We start from the raw sequence: 18305 nt of genomic DNA on the forward strand, positions 1-18305 counted from the left end.
ACTCCTTTTCTGTTGCTGAATAGTTCCGTTCAGCCTGGTTTAACGATCGGCTGGCATAGGCAATCACCCGTTCTTTTCCTTCCTCTTCCTGAGTTAGGACTGCCCCCAACTCCTCTTTGCTGGCATCGGTTTCTAATACAAATGTCTTGGCGAAATCTGGGCATGCTAGGACCGGGGCTTGCACTAGGTCTTCCTTGAGCTTTTTGAACGCTTCTTGTTGGTCCGGACCCCACTCCCATTTTATTTTCTTCTTTAGTAGCTTGTTGAGGGGGGCCGTTTTCTTTGCTACCAGCGGAATGAACCTTCTGTACCATGATATTAACCCTGAAAACCGGCGTAATTCTTTGAGGTTCGTTGGTGGTTGAAGATCGGTGATTGCCCTCACCTTCTCTGGGTCTGTGTGTAGTCCTTCCTCATCGACGACATGACCTAGGTACTTCAGCTGTTTTCTGCAAAAGTGACTTTTCTCCCAATTCGGCTTCAGCTTGGCATCTCGTAATCGGCGGAGAGTTTCGCTAATCAGCTGTAAGTGCTGTTCAAAGTCCTCTGTAACAATAACTATGTCGTCGAGGTAACAGAACACATTTGGTTCTAAATCTGGTGTGATGACTGCGTTCATTAGCCGCATGAATGCTGCTGGTGCTGAGTGTAAACCGAATGGAACCACCTTGAATTGCATTAGACCTCTTCCGGGGACAGTGAAAGCGGTGTACTTCTTGCTTTCTTCTGACAGCGGGATTTGCCAGTATCCATTTTTCAGGTCGATCGTGGTTAGGTACTTCGCCCCCCGGAGTTTGTTTAGCGTCGCGTGAACTTGCGGTAGCGGGTGCGTATCTTTGATGCTGATTTTGTTGATGCCCTGGAAGTTGATGCAAAAGCGCCTCTTTCCATCCTTTTTCTTGGCAAGAACTATATTAGAGCTCCAAGCGCTGTCGGATGGCTCAATCACGTCTTCTTGTAACATCTCCTCGACCGCCTCGTCGATTATCTGTTGCATGGCGGGGTTGCGTGGCCAGTAGCGTTGCCTGATTGGATTTGTTCCGGTTACTTTTATGATGTATTCGATGAGCGGTGTGGGGCCCTGGATACTTCCGAAGAGTTCTTTCTCATATTGGATGAGTTCGTCCACTCGTGCCTGTTGATCTTGCGAGATTTCCTGAATGCCGACGCTGCTGATAGAGAGTACCGAGGCATTGGACCGGTTGGGTTGTAATTCCTTTCCGGCTATGATTACGCGGATGTTCAGTTTGCGTAACGCATCCATCCCCAATAGCATTTCATGACGTAGCCCTTCCATGACAATAAACTTGCTCCTGAAGGTGGCGCCGAGGGTCGTCGCTTTACCTTCCACGTAGTCTGTCAGTTCGATGGTTGAGCCGTCGGCCAGCGTGGCGATTGTGTCTTGCTTCCCATGCTGCCACCCATTGTTTCGTCCTATCATGGCGGTTTCTGGTGTCTCGAACGAACTCACTGCTCCTGGGTCGACTAATGCCCGCACCATTTCACGATTGATTTGTACGTTTACGAGGTATCGGCAGTCCTGGGGCGGTCTCCCCCTATTGCTGAGCCGCCCCTTGGTGCGTTTCCCGAACGATCCGGGAACCCGTGGCAATCTCTTGTGAGAACGCCGTCCTTTCCACATACGGAGCAGAACTTCCGAGCTATGTTCTTGCAGTCGGCGCGGGAATGGCCGCGTTGTTTACACCGCCAACAGCATTCGGCTCGGTTGTAATAATCGGTGGTGGGCTCGTGGAAGCGCAATTGATGGCGGTTTTTCGTTCTTGCTCGTGGAATTTGGCGACGATATCTTCGTATTCTTCTATGCGTTGTATGAGCTGAGGTACGTCGGTTATCTCCTCCCGACGCACCCGTAATTGTAACTCGGGTTTTATATTGTAATATATATTATCGAGTTGCTCTATCACCTTATACCCTCCCCTTCTTCTCATCAGGGTGGTCAATGCGTTGCAGTAAGCCCTTATATTCTCGTTCGGTTTCTGAATTCGTTCGGCGACCTGTCTGGTTAGATTCCGCCGCTCACCGCTCGATAAATAAAAATTTCTCAGCCTGCTTTCGAGCTCCTCCCAGGTTCGATAGTCGCTGGCGTAGTTGCGTCGCCATTGCCGGGCTTCCCCACGCAGCAGCTCCGATGCACCTTGCAGCAGCTGTTCACTGGTGAATCCATATGATGCCTGTAGTTCCCGGACACGTTCTAGGAAAGAGTAGACGTCTCTTCCCTCAAAATGACAGTTCCACTTGCGTATTTGGTCGAGAACTTTATTTTCTCCAGGTGATATTTCTGGTGGATCTCTGGTCGGGGTGGATGAGCGTCCGGCGTTGCGGGTTTCTTCAAGTATTCGTTGGATCAGTTCATAGCGTTCGAGCTCTAGGTCTTGCTTTAGGTCAGTTTCTTCGTCATACCCATTTGGATCATCTGTTTTCCCGATGAAATCTTGCGGGTTCTTTCGGGCATATCGCACTAGTCGCTGGCGAAGCTCTACCACGGTACCCTCATGGTTGAGGTTTCTCCCCTGCAGCTCGGCGATAAGCTGCTCCTTGTTGAGGCGGTAAATCCAGCTGACCCTCATCGTGAAAAAAAATTTCTGGCTTTACTTCGATGCGAATTCTCGTGTACAATTTATCGAAAGAAGAAAAAGAAAAATTTTTTTTTTCAGGCGAAATATTCTTACTCAGGTCCCTGTCCGAGCGCCATGTAACGGTTCAACTTTGCCCAGGATTTGGACAGTCAGTCGGTTCCAGGATCTGGATTGGGGAAAGGGGCAATAAAAGAGTCTGTTCTTATGTTTTTAATGTTAACAAAATATATTTCCTTAAGTAGATAATAGTAATTGGGTATCAGTTGTTAAATCCCGTCTGAAACAGAAATCAATTATGCGCTTGGTTAAGAATATTTCGCCTTTACAAATGGAATTGTTTAAACTAGCGCTGTTAACTATTTACGAAAAATATCTACGCGACTTCGCTACAACAATGCGTCAGTGGTTACGGCTACGGTGTTTCGGTACGGTGACGGTATGGCGGATCGGTGATGGGTTTGAAGGTTAGGATTTCATTCGGTACGGTGGAGTCGTGTGCGCACAGCTACACCAATCCGGGTGACTTGCGTAACAACAATCTCGACCGCCCTGTGGGCGCACAGTAGCGGCCAGGATAGTGTAACGGGATTTTGAGGTTATCCCTCGGATTTATGAAGTCGTGTGCGCACGGCTCCACAAATCTTCGTCGCTCGTCTCGTTCCTCTCTTTATCCTGTGTGCGCACAGAGGTAAAGCGAGTCGTGAGATGTCGGCGTAAGGATAGCTTTGTTGGTTAGGATTTTTACGGTGGCACCGGGTATCGTCACGTGTGCTCACGTAGACGAGGCTCGATATCGCTCGGGTGTTCCGGGTTGCCTCGTGTGCTCACGACGGCAATTCGTAGTTTCGGGGTTCGGAGATACGGGTTTCGGTTCGTCTACCAAGTCGTCACGTGCGCTCACGAGACGACTTCGTCGGCGCAGATCTATCTCTCGCTGTTCCCTGTAGTAACGTGTGCGCACGATGCTACCTGGAGTGGAGCTCGAGTAGAACTGTCTGCCGTGTTGCGCTGTCCGCCTTATAAAGGCGCGCGGTGCGGATACGTCTGAGCGTGTACGCCGCTCGCTCCGCCTGGCGCGTCGTTGCTAAGCTGTTCGTCGGCTGTCGCGCTTCGCGCTCGTGCGGACTCGCCTTGCGGTTATTGCGCGTGCGCGCTCGCTTCGCTTCGTGCGGACTCGCCTTGTGAATGTTGCGTGCGCGCGCCCATTTCGCGTCGTGTGTATTCGCTCATTGCGCATGTTTATGTTTATCACGGCCGTCCTCATGTATATTTATATGTGCGAGACTCGTGTCTCGTCGCAAAAGAAAGAAAGAAAGAAAAGATTGAAAGAATAGAATTATAAAGAAAATAATAAAGAAAATAGATACTTGATAAAAAGATAAACATTGTATACTAATTCTATTGTTGAACCAACAGGTGCAGACAATGAGGAGTTCCGCAACGTCATTCTGAGAGAATGGGAAGCCTCTGAAGAATTGGAATCTCCAGGCAACCCTTATGTTGGGGATTCCATTACTCTCTTTAGAAAATCTGCTTGGCGAGACTGTCTCTACACCTATTCAAGGGAAAGATCCTGGTCTGAGACGAGTAACCGAACTTGAAGACATGAATATTAATTTGTGTCCTTTTATAACAGAGAAGGAAAATTCATCCGAAAGACAACAATCTGAAGACGGCGAGTTATCTGACGAAACGTCGGAAGCTGGAGTCCCAAACATCTTCGGCGTCGTCGCTGAAACGCACGATGTTTCTAGAGGTAAACACAATACCTTGGGCTTCTTTGATGGTCAGAGTTGTCTTTCGTCAACGTTCAACAGTGATAAGGTAAGAAAGAACGTTATAAATAAAGATAGAATGAGATCAAACGATGATAATAGAATAGAAAGTGAAATTAAGACAAAGAGATCTCCCAATGTAAATCTAACTACTGGTTTGATCAATGAGTTAGTAGAAAGTAAAATCAAATTAATGATGAATGAAGAAGAATCAAGTACAAGGGTAGACTTGTTATTCGAGGTTTTAAGGACAGAAACAACTATGACTTGAGAGAAACATATGCTCCGGTGTCCAGAATATCGTTGATCAGAGCATTCTTTTCTATTGCAAACAAATACAAGTATGTCATTAGACAAATTGATGTCGAAACAGCGTTCCTCTACGGTGAACTATCTGAGGATATATATCTAGAAATCCCAGAAGGAGTTCAAGTAAACGATGACATTAGAAAACAATTCGTTTGGAAATTGAATAAGTCCTTGTATGGTTTAAAGATTAGTCCGAAAAAATGGAACGACAAATTTTCTAATGTAATGAACAGTTTAGGTTTTACTTCTCATGACCAAGATCCTTGTTTGTACACCTATAGAAGGAATACAGATTTTGTAATTGCGATCCTATACGTAGATGATATATTATTAGCTGGACGTAGTGATAGTTTACTGAATAAATTCAGCAAAGGCCTGAGTTTAGAATTTAAAATCAAGGACTTGGTATGTCCTAAGGAATTTCTGAATATAAATGTAAGCAGAGACTATGATAAGAATATTATAACATTGAGTCAGACTAAGTTTATCGATAAAATGCTGAAAAGGTTCGGATTCGATACATGTAAGCCAAGGAATACTCCTATGATACAGAGCGATGTAGCGAACTGTGCTAGGAAAGAGAGGGAGGAAAACGAGTATGTGGAAGAAAGATTTCCAAATCGACTGTACAGAGAGGCCGTTGGATCTATTTTGTATCTGGCAGGTACAACGAGACCTGATATATCTTATGCAGTAAATGTACTTAGTAGACATCAAGTCAATCCAACCACGAACGAGTGGAATATGGTAAAAACAGTTTTTCAATATCTAATTGGAACACGAAATCAAGGTTTGATATTTATGAATGCTTCTGAGAAGATGATTTCATATGCGGACGCGAGTCTATCTGACTGCAAGAACTCATTGACCACTAGTGGATACACGATTCAGCTGTTTGGTAATACTGTGGCATGGAAAACGCACAAGCAAGAAAGTGTTGCTCTGTCAACTTGTCAGGCAGAATATGTAGCTATGAGCGAGGCTTGTCAAGAGGCAATGTCCTTACACAATTCTGTATCAATCATGCTGGAAAAGAAATTGTATCGTATCACTTTGCGATGTGATAATACTGCTGCTATATCATGTGCTAAAATTAATGGCGGAAATAGGCTTAGACACATGGTAGAACGACGTGAACATTATATTAAAGAATGTGTAAACAGAGGCTATATTACAGTAGAATGGCTTAAATCCCGAGAGCAGCTTGCCGATATCTTTACTAAAGCTCTAGCAGAGCCCTTACATAGGAACTTATTTTATAAAATAACTAATATGATTCCTGATAATTAATGATTTATTTGTTTTGTTTAGAGTATTCCGATGAGGATAAGATCGAGGAAGAAAACGAAGAAGAGTCCTGGGACTAACGAGACAAAAGTGAGAGGGAGTGTTGGAATAAAGCAACACTTTCGCTCTCTAGTCAGGCCCGCAAGCCTTTGTGCATGCGCGCCGACTGCGCTCGCTTGGAGAGAGACTCTCGACGCTCCTCCGGCTAGAGTAACGTCAACCCTCACAGAGAGCGCACGTTCGGTCACGTAGAGTTAATATCGATATTATTTAATAAAGCCTTGGTACTTAAAAGATTATTCAAGTGTTCAGTGTACTTAATCCGTCCACCTCACTACTAGGTCTTATCGATTTCTGTAGGTGCCCCACGTTAGGTGGCAGCACCTCCCGACTGCAGAGAGAGAGAGAGAGAGAGAGAGAGAGAGAGAGAGAGAGAGAGCAGCCATGCTGCGAGCGAGGGCCGACGCCGAGCAGAGTTCCGCAGACCACGGTACAAGTCGGTTGAGCTGGAGAGAGAGAGGAGAGAATAAAGTGACTGTTCAAGAGAAGAGTGTTCCATCTCTGGCCTAGCCTAGACGTCCTCTTCCCACATTGGTGACCCCGACGCAGGCTTCTCGACGATGAGTAGACGAGCGCCGACGAGAAGAAGAAGAAACGCACATCTCGGCAAGTCTCTCCAGCCGCGGAGTCTTTGTCTCGCACGTCGCAGACAAAGACATTTTGTGATTGCGTCATTCTTCACGCACATCGCACACTCCCGTGTGCACGCTGGCACGCCGGTGCACACGCGGAGCATTATCGACAACCAAGTCGATCTCCTCGACACACGTCTTTTCGTGTCGAGAGCGGCAGCAACAAGTCCTAGCGACGCGCCGTCATTTTGAGCTATACGCGCGCAGGCACGCCGGCGCGTATAGTCTCCCCGCAACTATACGTTGCACAACGTGGAAGCCCTCGCCGATGGACTAAATCTTCTGCGCGAAGCCACCGTCACCGGCGCCTTCTCAGCGTCAAGGCCGTGACCTTTGGCGCTCTCCAACAAAGGATTTGCGTGAAGCCATCGACACCGGCGCCTTTTGTCCACCCAACCAACACCTCCTCATCGGCAGCAGTAGTGGCAGAATTGTAGCGTCGTGTGGGGCGAGACGTGCGAAATTCTCACACTCAGGTAATTTAGTGCGCGCGAGCGAAATTTCACCGCAAAGTCGCCATCTTGGTTACGAAGCGGCTCTGTTTCCGAGAACTGTGTGTGCGAATTGCAACAGTTCGTCGAAGTGTCACGCATACGTTGCGTCAACGAATAGATTCAGTAAATCTATATATATATATTTTTTTTTTTAGAGTGCGTAATTAACACAAGCGTGTGTTCTTCTTTTAGTTTCATAAGGCTTAGGGCACGTCAGGCCTCTCACGTGCAGACACGTTGCTTCCTTCTCCCGGACGTTGGTTCACGCAGAAGGAACAACAATCATCTCTAGTTGAGAGAGTCCTCTTACACACGCCGCAAGGTCAACTCAGCGCCGCGGCATATACAGGTTACAAACTTTAATTCCATAATTTTACGTTTCCTATCTAGGAACTTTGTGATTTCAATCATTTTCCTCTTTTATCAAATAAACAAACGACGATAATAAATAAATTCAAGCAAGAGGCTCCCTCGCAAACAGACGCTGTTGCTTCCTCCTCCCGGACGTTGGTTTACGCAGGAGGGACAACACGTCTTTTTCGAGAGCCACGTCGTTTGGCAACGCAGCGTAGCGTTAGCCTTTGCATTTGCACCTAGCAATAAGTTAATTTAGTTGGCGGTTGAACAAGTCTTTGCCTTGCTAATGTATGTACCTGCGAGTACACTTTAGTCTGTTAATAATTTTTTACGGCTTGTTTCAACGTAGAGTTAGGCTGGTCGTTGCACCCCACCGTTTATGAGCGATAACGAGTCTAGCTTACAATTAAGGTCGGGCAAGCTAGTCCCCAAGACTTTCCTTCCTATTTCGCGTAATTCAAGGTCACTCAGAAGACCCGGGAAAATGTCGTTATTCCACTCTCCAGTCAAGACAACGAATACAAGTACCAGCAACGAGAGCACTCAGGATGCCACCACGAGCGACAGCCAACCAAGTATCTCTCCATCGCTCACCACCCACGTTAATTCGGGTTCATTACCGAGCACTTCGTCAAACACGATTTTTGACTACGTAGAGGTAACGAATATGGCAACCGGCTTTGGCCTGCAACCTAACGGTACGGCAAACGCCTTTCAAGATGGCTTTCGCCAGCCACCTGGCACCATAGCGGGAGGCTTTGACTTCAGTGGAGTGAGCCAGCGATCAAATTTTCCAACTTCAACTTCGTACTTCTGGCCCTCAAGCACTACTAGCACCATTACCAACTACACTGGTGCCACCAACAAAAACAGGCCCTCAGACGGCCAGCGACGAGCGCCTAATGCCGACCAAATCCTGGAATCGATCGACCAGAAGATTGACAGCAAGATGGATGAATTTAAAAGGTGCATGGAGGAATGCTTCGCCTCGTGGTAGCAGAAGCAACCCACGGATCACGTCATTGAAAACAAGGCTGTAATGACAACGACCTTGACATTCGCAAGCTCGTCACTGACAACGACAACAACTGCTAGCACTACCTGCTATAGTTTTTCCAGCTGAACGCCCAACGTCTTCGGCAACATTCCCTCAACTGGTCACACCTTTCAGTCTGACCTGCCTTTTGCTTCACATAGCAATTCAGGAGCAGACTTCCAACAACGAAATCAGTTTCAAGGAAACTCCATGCTTGGACAGCCACACTGCCTTCCAACGGCACCAAGCATCTACAATTCTGGAACTTCCACAAACATGATCCTCAAGGATGGTTCAAGCAATTGGAAGATCTGTTCTTGACTCACAACGTCCATGACGACGAAGCCAAATTCAACCTCGTCGGCACACGCTTGAGTCAAGACATTCATCACGAGCTCCAGTACAAGATGAACACTCTTGTTAGAGGCTGCAAATATGAGGAACTAAAAAAAATTCTCACGGATAAATATGCTGAGACTCCGGAGCAACAATTAGACAGGCTTTTCAAAGGTCTGGAAATTGATTGTAAGCGACCATCAGACTTCCTCGCTGTACTGCTCAGCCTAGCGCAGGACCGAGTGCCCAGAGATACAGTAATTTCGCTCTGGAAAAGCCGTCTTCCAGCACAAATACGACTAATGGTTTGGAACTACAAAGAAGAAGCAGAACTTGTCAAAAGCGCAGATATGGCCTTCGACATCTTTCAACAGTCACACAACATCAGTGCTTTGAAGGACAATAACCAGCCTGCCGCCTACCCGGTCGACAAGTTCGAACAACTATTAGCTGCACTTCAGAAAACAATCAATTCTGAACAGCAAGGTCGTTCTAGGTCAAACAAGCGTCACAACAGGTCTCGTACTAATTCAAAGAATAGACGCGATTCGACCTCGGGCAGATCAAAATCCAAGCCGCGCTATTCCAACAACACAAACTTTTGCACCTTCCATTGGAAATTTGGCAAGGAAGCGCGTAATTGTCAGCTGCCGTGTGCTTGGAAACGTGGCCCCGGTCAGGAATACAAGATAAGGCAGCCAAAAGAAACGGACAAACAGGAAAACTAAAGAATCCTGCTGTCGAGGAGACTGACAGCCGGTCTAACCTCACCGCACGTCTCCACGTGAGAGACAATCTCTCAAATGAAGTCTTCCTGATAGACACCGGCGCGGACATTTCCGTAGTCCCCAAGCCAGACAATTGGCAAGGTAAGCCAGCTAACCTCAAGCTCTATGCGGTCAATGGCTCCACTATCAACATTTATGGCGTCAAACGTCGCGAGTTGGACGTTGGCCTACCATACAAAATCGCTTGGAACTTCACCATAGCGGATGTTCCGCATTCAATCATAGGAGCCGATCTCCTGAAGCATTACCATCTTCTGCCAGATCTCAAGCTCAAGAGACTGGTAGATGGAAATCAGTTTACGCACGCTCCCGCTTTCGTCAAGTCAGTGCAGCCAGTGCAAATTTCCAAACCATAAATACGCACACATCGTGAACAAATATCCCCAATTCTTTGGCCCTGACCAGTTCAGAACGGTCAAGAAAAGGGGAGTTTTTCACCACATTGTCACCAAGGGCCAGCCAGTCTCGCAGCGAGCCCGTCCTCTCGCTCCAGCGAAGCTCAAGGCAGTGAAGAAGGAATTTCGGAAATGGTGCGAGCTGGGCATCTGCCGGCCTTCCAACAGTGCATGGGCCAGTCCACTTCACATGGCGCCGAAGAAAAACAACCAATGGCGTCCTTGCGGCGACTTTCGCAAATTAAATCTAATCACAGTCCCGGATCGTTACCCGATTCCGCACATGCATGATTGCATGACCTTCTGCCACGGCAAGAAGATTTTCTCGGCCCTAGACCTACGCCAAGCCTACCATCAAATCCCGGTAGCACCAGAAGATGTGCCCAAGACGGCAATAATTACACCTTTTGGACTTTATGAATTCCTAGTTATGACTTTTGGCTTTCGAAATGCCTCACAAACCTTCCAGCGTTATATTCACTCGGCGTTGGGAGACCTAGACTTTGTCTTCGTCTACTTAGACGACATTCTTATCGCTTCCACGTCTGAAGAAGAGCACCAGAAGCACTTAGATATAGTGCTCAATCGCCTCAACGAGTACGAGCTGCAGGTAAACCTGGAGAAATGCAGTCTCGGGGTTTCTGGACTCGTTTTCCTGGGTCACCTCATCACGCCTAACGGTTTCAAACCTAACCCAGAGAAAGTGAAGGCGATTCAAGAATTTCCATTACCACGGACCATCGAAGAATTAAGAAGATTCTTAGGTCTTGTGAACAGCTATAGGCGTTTACTCGCGCACGCTGCCGAGACACAACGCCCTCTTAATGAATTCTTGAAAGGTACCAAGAAGAAAGACAAACGCCCAGTTCCCTGGACTCCGGAAGCTGAGGATGCTTTCCGCAAATGCAAAGAGGATCTCATCAACTTAGCTTTTACAGCTTTTCCCAGTGAAAACGCTGAACTGCGCCTCATCACAGATGCTTCCGATACCGCAATGGGAGCAGCCCTCGAGCAACGCTCGGATGATGCCTGGCAACCCTTGGCATTCTTCTCGCAGAAGTTCTCTCCTGCGCAAATGAAATACGCCACTTATGACAGGGAACTAACGGCAATTTATGAAGCAATTCGTTAATTCCATCACTACCTTGAAGGAGCAGAATTTAAAATTCATACGGATCACAAGCCTTTGATCTACGCTCTTCAGCAGAGCCACGACAAAATGCCAGCAATTCGCTCACGCAGATTGTCATATATCGCCCAGTATAACACGGAGATTCTGTATCTCCCAGGGGAGGAGAATGACGTTGCTGACGCACTGTCAAGAATCAACGCTTTCACATCTCCTGCATTTTTCAACTGGAGCGATCCTGAACTCTTGGCTGATCCACAAATCAGGGAAGTCCTCGCTAACATCAACGCTTTCAAGCTGCCAACACTGTTCGACGCCAAACAACTCAGCGAGGAACAGGGAAAGGACGAAGAGCTAAAAGAAATTCTGCAAACGCCGGACCACCCCTTAAAGCTGCGCAAACTCACGTGGGGATCCGCGCACGCAGCATTTTACTGCGACATCTACGAGGACGTCATTCGTCCATACCTTCCCAAGAAATTGAGAAAGGAAGTTTTTAACAACTTTCACTCACCCTCGCATCCTGGAGTCAAAGTCACAACCCGACTCATCCACCAGCAGTATGTGTGGCCGAACATGAGTCGCGACATCGCCTCTTGGTGCAAAGCGTGCACAGCATGTCAGCAATCTAAAGTGACCAAACACAATAAGTTTTTGCCCAGGCATTTCATTGCTCCAGATGCTAGATTCGATCACGTCCATTTGGATCTCGTAGGCCCCTTCGCCCACAGCAACGGCTACACGCATCTCCTCACCATCATCGATCGCTACACGAGATGGCCAGAGGCAATACCAATTACAGATACCACTGCGGCTACGGTAGCTCGTGCTTTTCATGACAACTGGATCTGTCGTTACGGTTCACCCACGATGATCACTTCAGATCAGGGTGCCCAGTTCGAATCCAAATTGTTTTCAGAATTATTATCGATCCTAGGAATCAACAGGATCAGAACCTCGTCGTATCATCCTGATTCCAACGGCATGGTGGAGCGTCTCCACCGAGACATCAACTCAGCTCTCATGTGCCACGGAGACAACCAAAACTGGGTTCGTTTACTGCCCACAGTCATGCTTGGACTACGCACGCGCATCCGTTTAGACACCGATGCTAGTCCAGCTGATTTAGTTTTCGGCAAGTCAATGAGGATTCCCGGTGATTTCTCTCCCTTCACCAACGAAGAGCCGAACGTTCGTGTCTTCTACAACGAATTTCGCGATTACATGAGACAACTGAGACCAGTTCCAGTTAATCACAAGACAGCTACCAAACCATTCACACATCAAGGTTTAGATACCTGTACACACGTCTGGTTACAGGAAAAACCTATTAAACCTGCATTGACGCGGCCCTATACTGGCCCTCACAAAATAATTTCGCGCAATCTAGCGAACCACACCTTTAACATAGATAAGGATGGCACTGTCAAAACAGTCAACATTGAACGGGTGAAGCCCGCGTTCATCCTGCAAGATGATCTCGACGGCACTAAGGAAAATACCACTCCTGAACCGATCAGGATTCCTTCACCGACGGATATTAACCGCGTTCAACCAGCAGACGACACACGTCCAGCACCCCTCACCACTGATCCGATGGATCACCCTATTCCTTCCCCACAACCTCATACACCCAAACGTACGAAGTTCGTGCCGAACATTTTAAAAAGGAATAGGCATTCGGACTCGATTCTGTTACAAAACGAGACTTCTAAGAAACGAATCTCTTTCGCTCGTAAACCTCAAGTCAGAACGTTCGTTTCAGAAACTCAACCAAAGAACAATTTAGATTTAGTATACATTGTTAACACGTTACGAGAAATTTTCTCACGTTAGTCAAGCTCATTTGCGCTGGGGTGTAGCGACTAAGTCCTCTCACGCTCCTTACTTATTTAATTTATCTAATAATCATTATTTAAACGTCTAGTCATGAACAAGGTTAGAGAAGCTCGAACACAGCTGCAGGCATACAGAAATGCCTCTTCCGATGAGCAGCTGCGTGCGGATTGCTTTCGAGTTGATTTAGAGCTCGAGCAATTCGAAGTCTTCCTTCAGCAAGCCCTCGAGCATCGCGAAACACGAGCACTCACCACCAGATACGCGAGTTCGTCAAATTTTCCGGTCATCCAAGATGCTCAAGTTCCTCAATTGTTCGTTAACAACAAACCTGTATTGCGACTTTTCCTGCGTGACATCCTGTATCGCGTTACTAGGAAAAAGCTCTACGAATGCTTGTCAGCACAAGGGTGCACCGATTTTTCCATAGATAGTCTTAAGAATACAAGAAAGGGCTCCGTCGCGGTCATTTCTTGCAAGTTGCTGTCATCCTCATGCGCTATTCAGATCAAATCTGGTAAAAAAGAACTGACTTTCACAGATCCTAGAGGCAGAGTCTCATACATCAAAACGAGACCCGATCAATTCACTCAGCAAGAACCTTTACCGAGCACTCAGCCCGCATTCAACAAATTAACGCTTCTTCCCACTCCTCTTGTAGACATTTTACAATGTGGAGATGTGATCAAACGCTTAGCTCACTATCTTACTTACAATAATTTCCTAAATCTTTACACAGCTTGCCATGATGACCCCCAATTTCATGGCACAGCACTTCCATTCGACTCTTGTTACGATCGGTACTCTCACCCCAGTGGTCTGAATAGAATGCTTGAGGATGTCAATAACTTCAAATTCACTAGTATTTCATTCAATACTTCAGTCAATATAATAGCAATTCCGTTTATTAACAAATTGTTATGGCGCTGCGTCAGCCACAGGCCCATTCCCGACAAGTATCTTCGTCTGCGCGAAATGGACCTATCAGCTGTCACTGTCTCTAAGAAAACTTTCGACTTACTCTCGGACAGTTTTGCAATAAACAAACTCACGTTGGGCAGCACTCCAGGTGGGTGCGACGAATTTCTAACAATAACCAACTTAGAATCACTGAACTTTGTAAATAACAAAAATTTATCGCTTAAGTTTTTAACCAGAAAAAAATGCAGTTCTCTGCGTTCTCTATCGTTTAACAATTGCCAAGAAGTGCCTATCGAACGTCTGTTCGACTTCGTAAAAAACAATACACACCTTGCAGAATTAAATTTCTCAGATTCTCAAGGTAGAAAGAGACACACAGTCGATCTTATTATGTCAATTTTCTCACCGTCCAATGTCACTGAAGCATTTAACTTGAATTATTCAGCTTGTAAAGTATTCCGTACTGAGATCATTCCTCGAGTAGTATTCTTGCGTACGAATGCTCTCAGGACACTCAATCTCGAAAACAACGACTATTTCAAAGGTTTTGTTACAGACATCATAGACAATGCGCCAAACCTAGTCGAGTTGAACTTATTAGGATTGGACTTCAATTATCCGTTACTTCTTTCAAATTTACCTCAATTACGGTCGATCCGGATAAATTACAACTACCATATTGTAAATGCACTCATCAGTGCTGGTCCTAAACAAACCTTTGAAGTACTCATAAACAATACGTGGGGAAAGAAAAGAACTCGAGTAATCAACCTAGCTAACTTAGCTGGAGTGATTCACGCCTGCGAACAAATAGATTTTAAGTTTGTTAACTGTCGAATCAACGTTCCGACGCACGTTCGCCAAGATCTCGCTACACACGGCGTTAGTCTACGAGCGTTAGACAATACTGTCTCTTTACTAAAGACTTTGTAAATACCTTAAGTTCATATTAATAAGTTCATACCGCGAGTTGTTATCATTAGAATTTACACAATCGTTATATTGTAATCTCAGATTCTAATATCTTTAGTTTTAATCATAACTTCTGTAAACGCTCTCCAGCTACTGACACTTCGCAATCACAAAAAAATGTTGTAATCTCTCTCCGTCATAATTTCATCGATCAAAATAATAAAAATACTTTTCAGTTTTTTTTTCCTTTTCGGGGGGGAGTACTGTAGGTGCCCCACGTTAGGTGGCAGCACCTCCCGACTGCAGAGAGAGAGAGAGAGAGAGAGAGAGAGAGCAGCCATGCTGCGAGCGAGCGCCGACGCCGAGCAGAGTTCCGCAGACCACGGTACAAGTCGGTTGAGCTGGAGAGAGAGAGAGAGGAGAGAATAAAGTGACTGTTCAAGAGAAGAGTGTTCCATCTCTGGCCTAGCCTAGACGTCCTCTTCCCACATTTCTATGGACTTTTTTAGCAGGGTATTTTAAATAGTCAGTCCCAAATCAGTACATATTTTTAATACGTATTACCAGGCAAATTACATGTTTTTAGTACGTACTAAAGATATATACAAAAAATATGTATTTATTTTTAACAGGGATGCGGTAATCCCTTTTGTTTCTTTGCGGATTTTTAAAAATATTTCTCTTCCTATCACGTATTATAATGTGATACCTTATTAAGCAATAAATAAATAAAAAAAAATTTCTAAATGAATTATGAAGGTGGCGATTTCACCTTGTCTAATTGCTAACTTCAGATTATGTAAAAGTTTCTAGTTACGTTGCGGAGTTTGTTGTTGATCGAATTCCATTATTCCATAATTCTAAAGCTCATCAACCACGAACCCTGCACGAACCACTTAGCGGCAGGCAGCAGCACTAGCATCATAACACCAGCACTCAGCGGTCTTAATTGTGTCGTATATTATTGTTTTTCATTTAGCATAGGTCGTTATAGCTTTTGAATGATATATTGACATGATTATAAATCTTATATTGTAGAACATCTACATAATGCAGTTTCCTTGAAGATATTTTATGTTCAGCTGTTTTTCTATATCTTCAGTATGAATGTAAATAAACAATTTCAAATGATCCAACATTTTTTCAGATTTAAAACATTAAATTTATTACAAAAATTATAGTTTTTTCCATTACTGTCTTGTATGAATGTGAAGTTAAAATCATTTCGTGCTACATATACATATATGTATGTATACATAAACATACATAAATTTATTGTGACTACAATTTTTTTTCATGTGAAGATACAAAAATTTTATAACCAATACACTGATTCTTAATGTTTCACTTTTCATTGAAATTAGAATATATTTGAGTTAAAATTAGATTTTCCATCTTAAAAATGGATTCTGTACATAAAATTGAAGCTGGTGCTAGTGTCAATATAAAAAGAACCGATGGTAAGTTTATTAAAATGCAGTTGTGCAGTTTATTTGTTCAATTTAAAAATGATTTTTCTTATTGATTAATTTGTCAACTTTAAAAACTATATCTATTTAGTTTGATAAATTTTGGCTTAGATTAATTGTCATTAAATTTATTAAATATACAGAAATTGTAAAACTAAGTGAAATTTAACATACAAGTTTTTATATAATTTTATACAAAATTTCACATTGTTTTCAATTTTATTGATTTTATTTATTTATTTACTGACCAGAAAAAAAATTTACAAAGTATAGTTCATACTTGGCCTGGTTTACAATAGTGAAAAATAAAACAATAATAGAAAAATCTTACAATTAACTTAATAATAAAAAATAATCATAAAAAAATCTTAAAATTAACTTGATAATCTTTTGAGAATGTTTGTCAAGATTTAACACTTTGAGTTTATTTGAAAGCACATTAGAAGTTGTAATAGCTTTTATGTAGCTATTTTTATTGCCAATTTTTTAATTTGTTTTTGGTATAATAATACTTCCATTTATAGTAACACTATCTGATGATAAATATTTCTCTTTGAGATAATTGTAATGTAGTTTCAGAGCTTCGGAAGTTAACAGTTATTCTATGTTTAATGTGTTTTCATGCATAACTTGATTTTGGTTAATCTTATATGCTTCTTCCCAAGCTATTATACCATGGCTTATAATACTTACTATGAAAGGAAGCATAATAAATCATTTTGAGCGTCTCTGTAGGCATGGATTTAGCAATTTTATAAAAAATATATACTAGGTATTTTGTTTTAGCAATTATATGCTGCATGTGGTTATCCCACTTTAGATTGCTGTCAAAAACTATTCCTAAATATTACAATTTTCTACCCTAGTTATGTTTTTATCAAGAATCTTAACATTTATTTCAGCTAGAACGCTTCCAATACTTGTATATAATGCTGCCAAATGTCATGCAAACAGTTTTATCAACATTTAATGACAAATTGTTTACTGACTATTTTTGCATGACCTTATTTTAGAATCCATAATCCAATTCTTCCTACTAGTGTATCTTTTTGTTATTTTTATCCATAACTTGATCTTGTTTAAAAATGTATCTACAGCTAAGTTTGGATCAGTTATTGACATAATTTTATGCCAGTTCCTAGATTTAGCAGTATTTATTAATTTTGTGTAATTCAAGATAACACAAGGTTTTTCATTTACTGTATTTAATTCATTTATGACACATCGTGGCATAAACCTCGATTTAAGTCATGCTCATGCAAAAATGCACTTGCTAAATCTCGGTTTATGCACCTTGTTTCATAAAATATTGTACGATACTAGGGCGGGAGGGTAAAGGGATTTCACCATCGTGGGAACATAGCACCCGCACTACTTTACCGCACTAGCATCATAATATACTATTATAGCAATGATAATCGGATAATGGTCAGATATATCAAGTTTAAGCTTATATGAAGTTGTGTTTGGGTTATTAGATTTTATATAAAAATTGTCGATACATGAAGCTTTAGCTCTCCTAATAAGATGCTTAGTAGTACCAATAAAACCAGGAATATATATCCATTACTAAAAAAATTGCATATAAAATCTTGGCTATTTGTTCCGTGCGTATTTTAATATTAACGCTGCCTGCAGGGTAAAGTTGGAAAAGTTGGTATGCAAGAATACATATCACTTAATGAGAGATTTGCAAAATTAAATATTTAAATAATCATTGGCAGCTTAAGCGGTAAGTATAGTATATTTCGATACAAGTGCGCAAAGTAAGCGCAATTCTTGCACGGTTTACAAGTTTGTCTCTCGAGCAAAGCGAGCCTTAAAATTTACTTAGATTGAGATTTGAACCCAGAACCTTGGCGTAAAAATCCATTGATCTACCATTTGAGCTATTTGCTTTCTTTGACAGTTAATGTATCAAAACTATTCACATATAGAATATTCGTTCGTCTCTATCGGTCTTCCCAAGGCA

The 18305-nt window shown here is 43.4% G+C and overlaps 2 protein-coding genes across 4 annotated transcripts in view; both read left to right on the plus strand.

Annotated features, from left to right (window-relative positions):
- Positions 1-4016: 4016 nt before the first annotated feature.
- Positions 4017-7503, plus strand: LOC116416230. Its single transcript, XM_031923911.1, has 3 exons — positions 4017-4421; positions 5993-7136; positions 7347-7503. The coding sequence occupies exons 1-2, from the start codon at positions 4095-4097 to the stop codon at positions 6218-6220; spliced, it is 555 nt and encodes a 184-aa protein (XP_031779771.1). The 5' UTR covers positions 4017-4094; the 3' UTR covers positions 6221-7136; positions 7347-7503.
- An 8259-nt stretch (positions 7504-15762) lies between these two features.
- Positions 15763-18305, plus strand: part of LOC103315959 (kinesin-like protein Klp10A) — a 435695-nt gene continuing 433152 nt past the window's right edge. For 2 of the 3 annotated variants that reach the window (XM_031923908.2, XM_031923909.2), the window contains exon 1: positions 15763-16324. In XM_031923908.2, the coding sequence (XP_031779768.1) occupies positions 16267-16324 (58 nt within the window). In that variant the 5' untranslated portion in view covers positions 15763-16266. The remainder of the gene's footprint in view (positions 16325-18305) is intronic. The other variant, XM_032601480.1, reaches the window with a different exon arrangement.

This window comes from Nasonia vitripennis, assembly GCF_009193385.2.
Source record: "Nasonia vitripennis strain AsymCx chromosome 2 unlocalized genomic scaffold, Nvit_psr_1.1 chr2_random0002, whole genome shotgun sequence".
Lineage (NCBI taxonomy): Eukaryota > Metazoa > Arthropoda > Insecta > Hymenoptera > Pteromalidae > Nasonia > Nasonia vitripennis.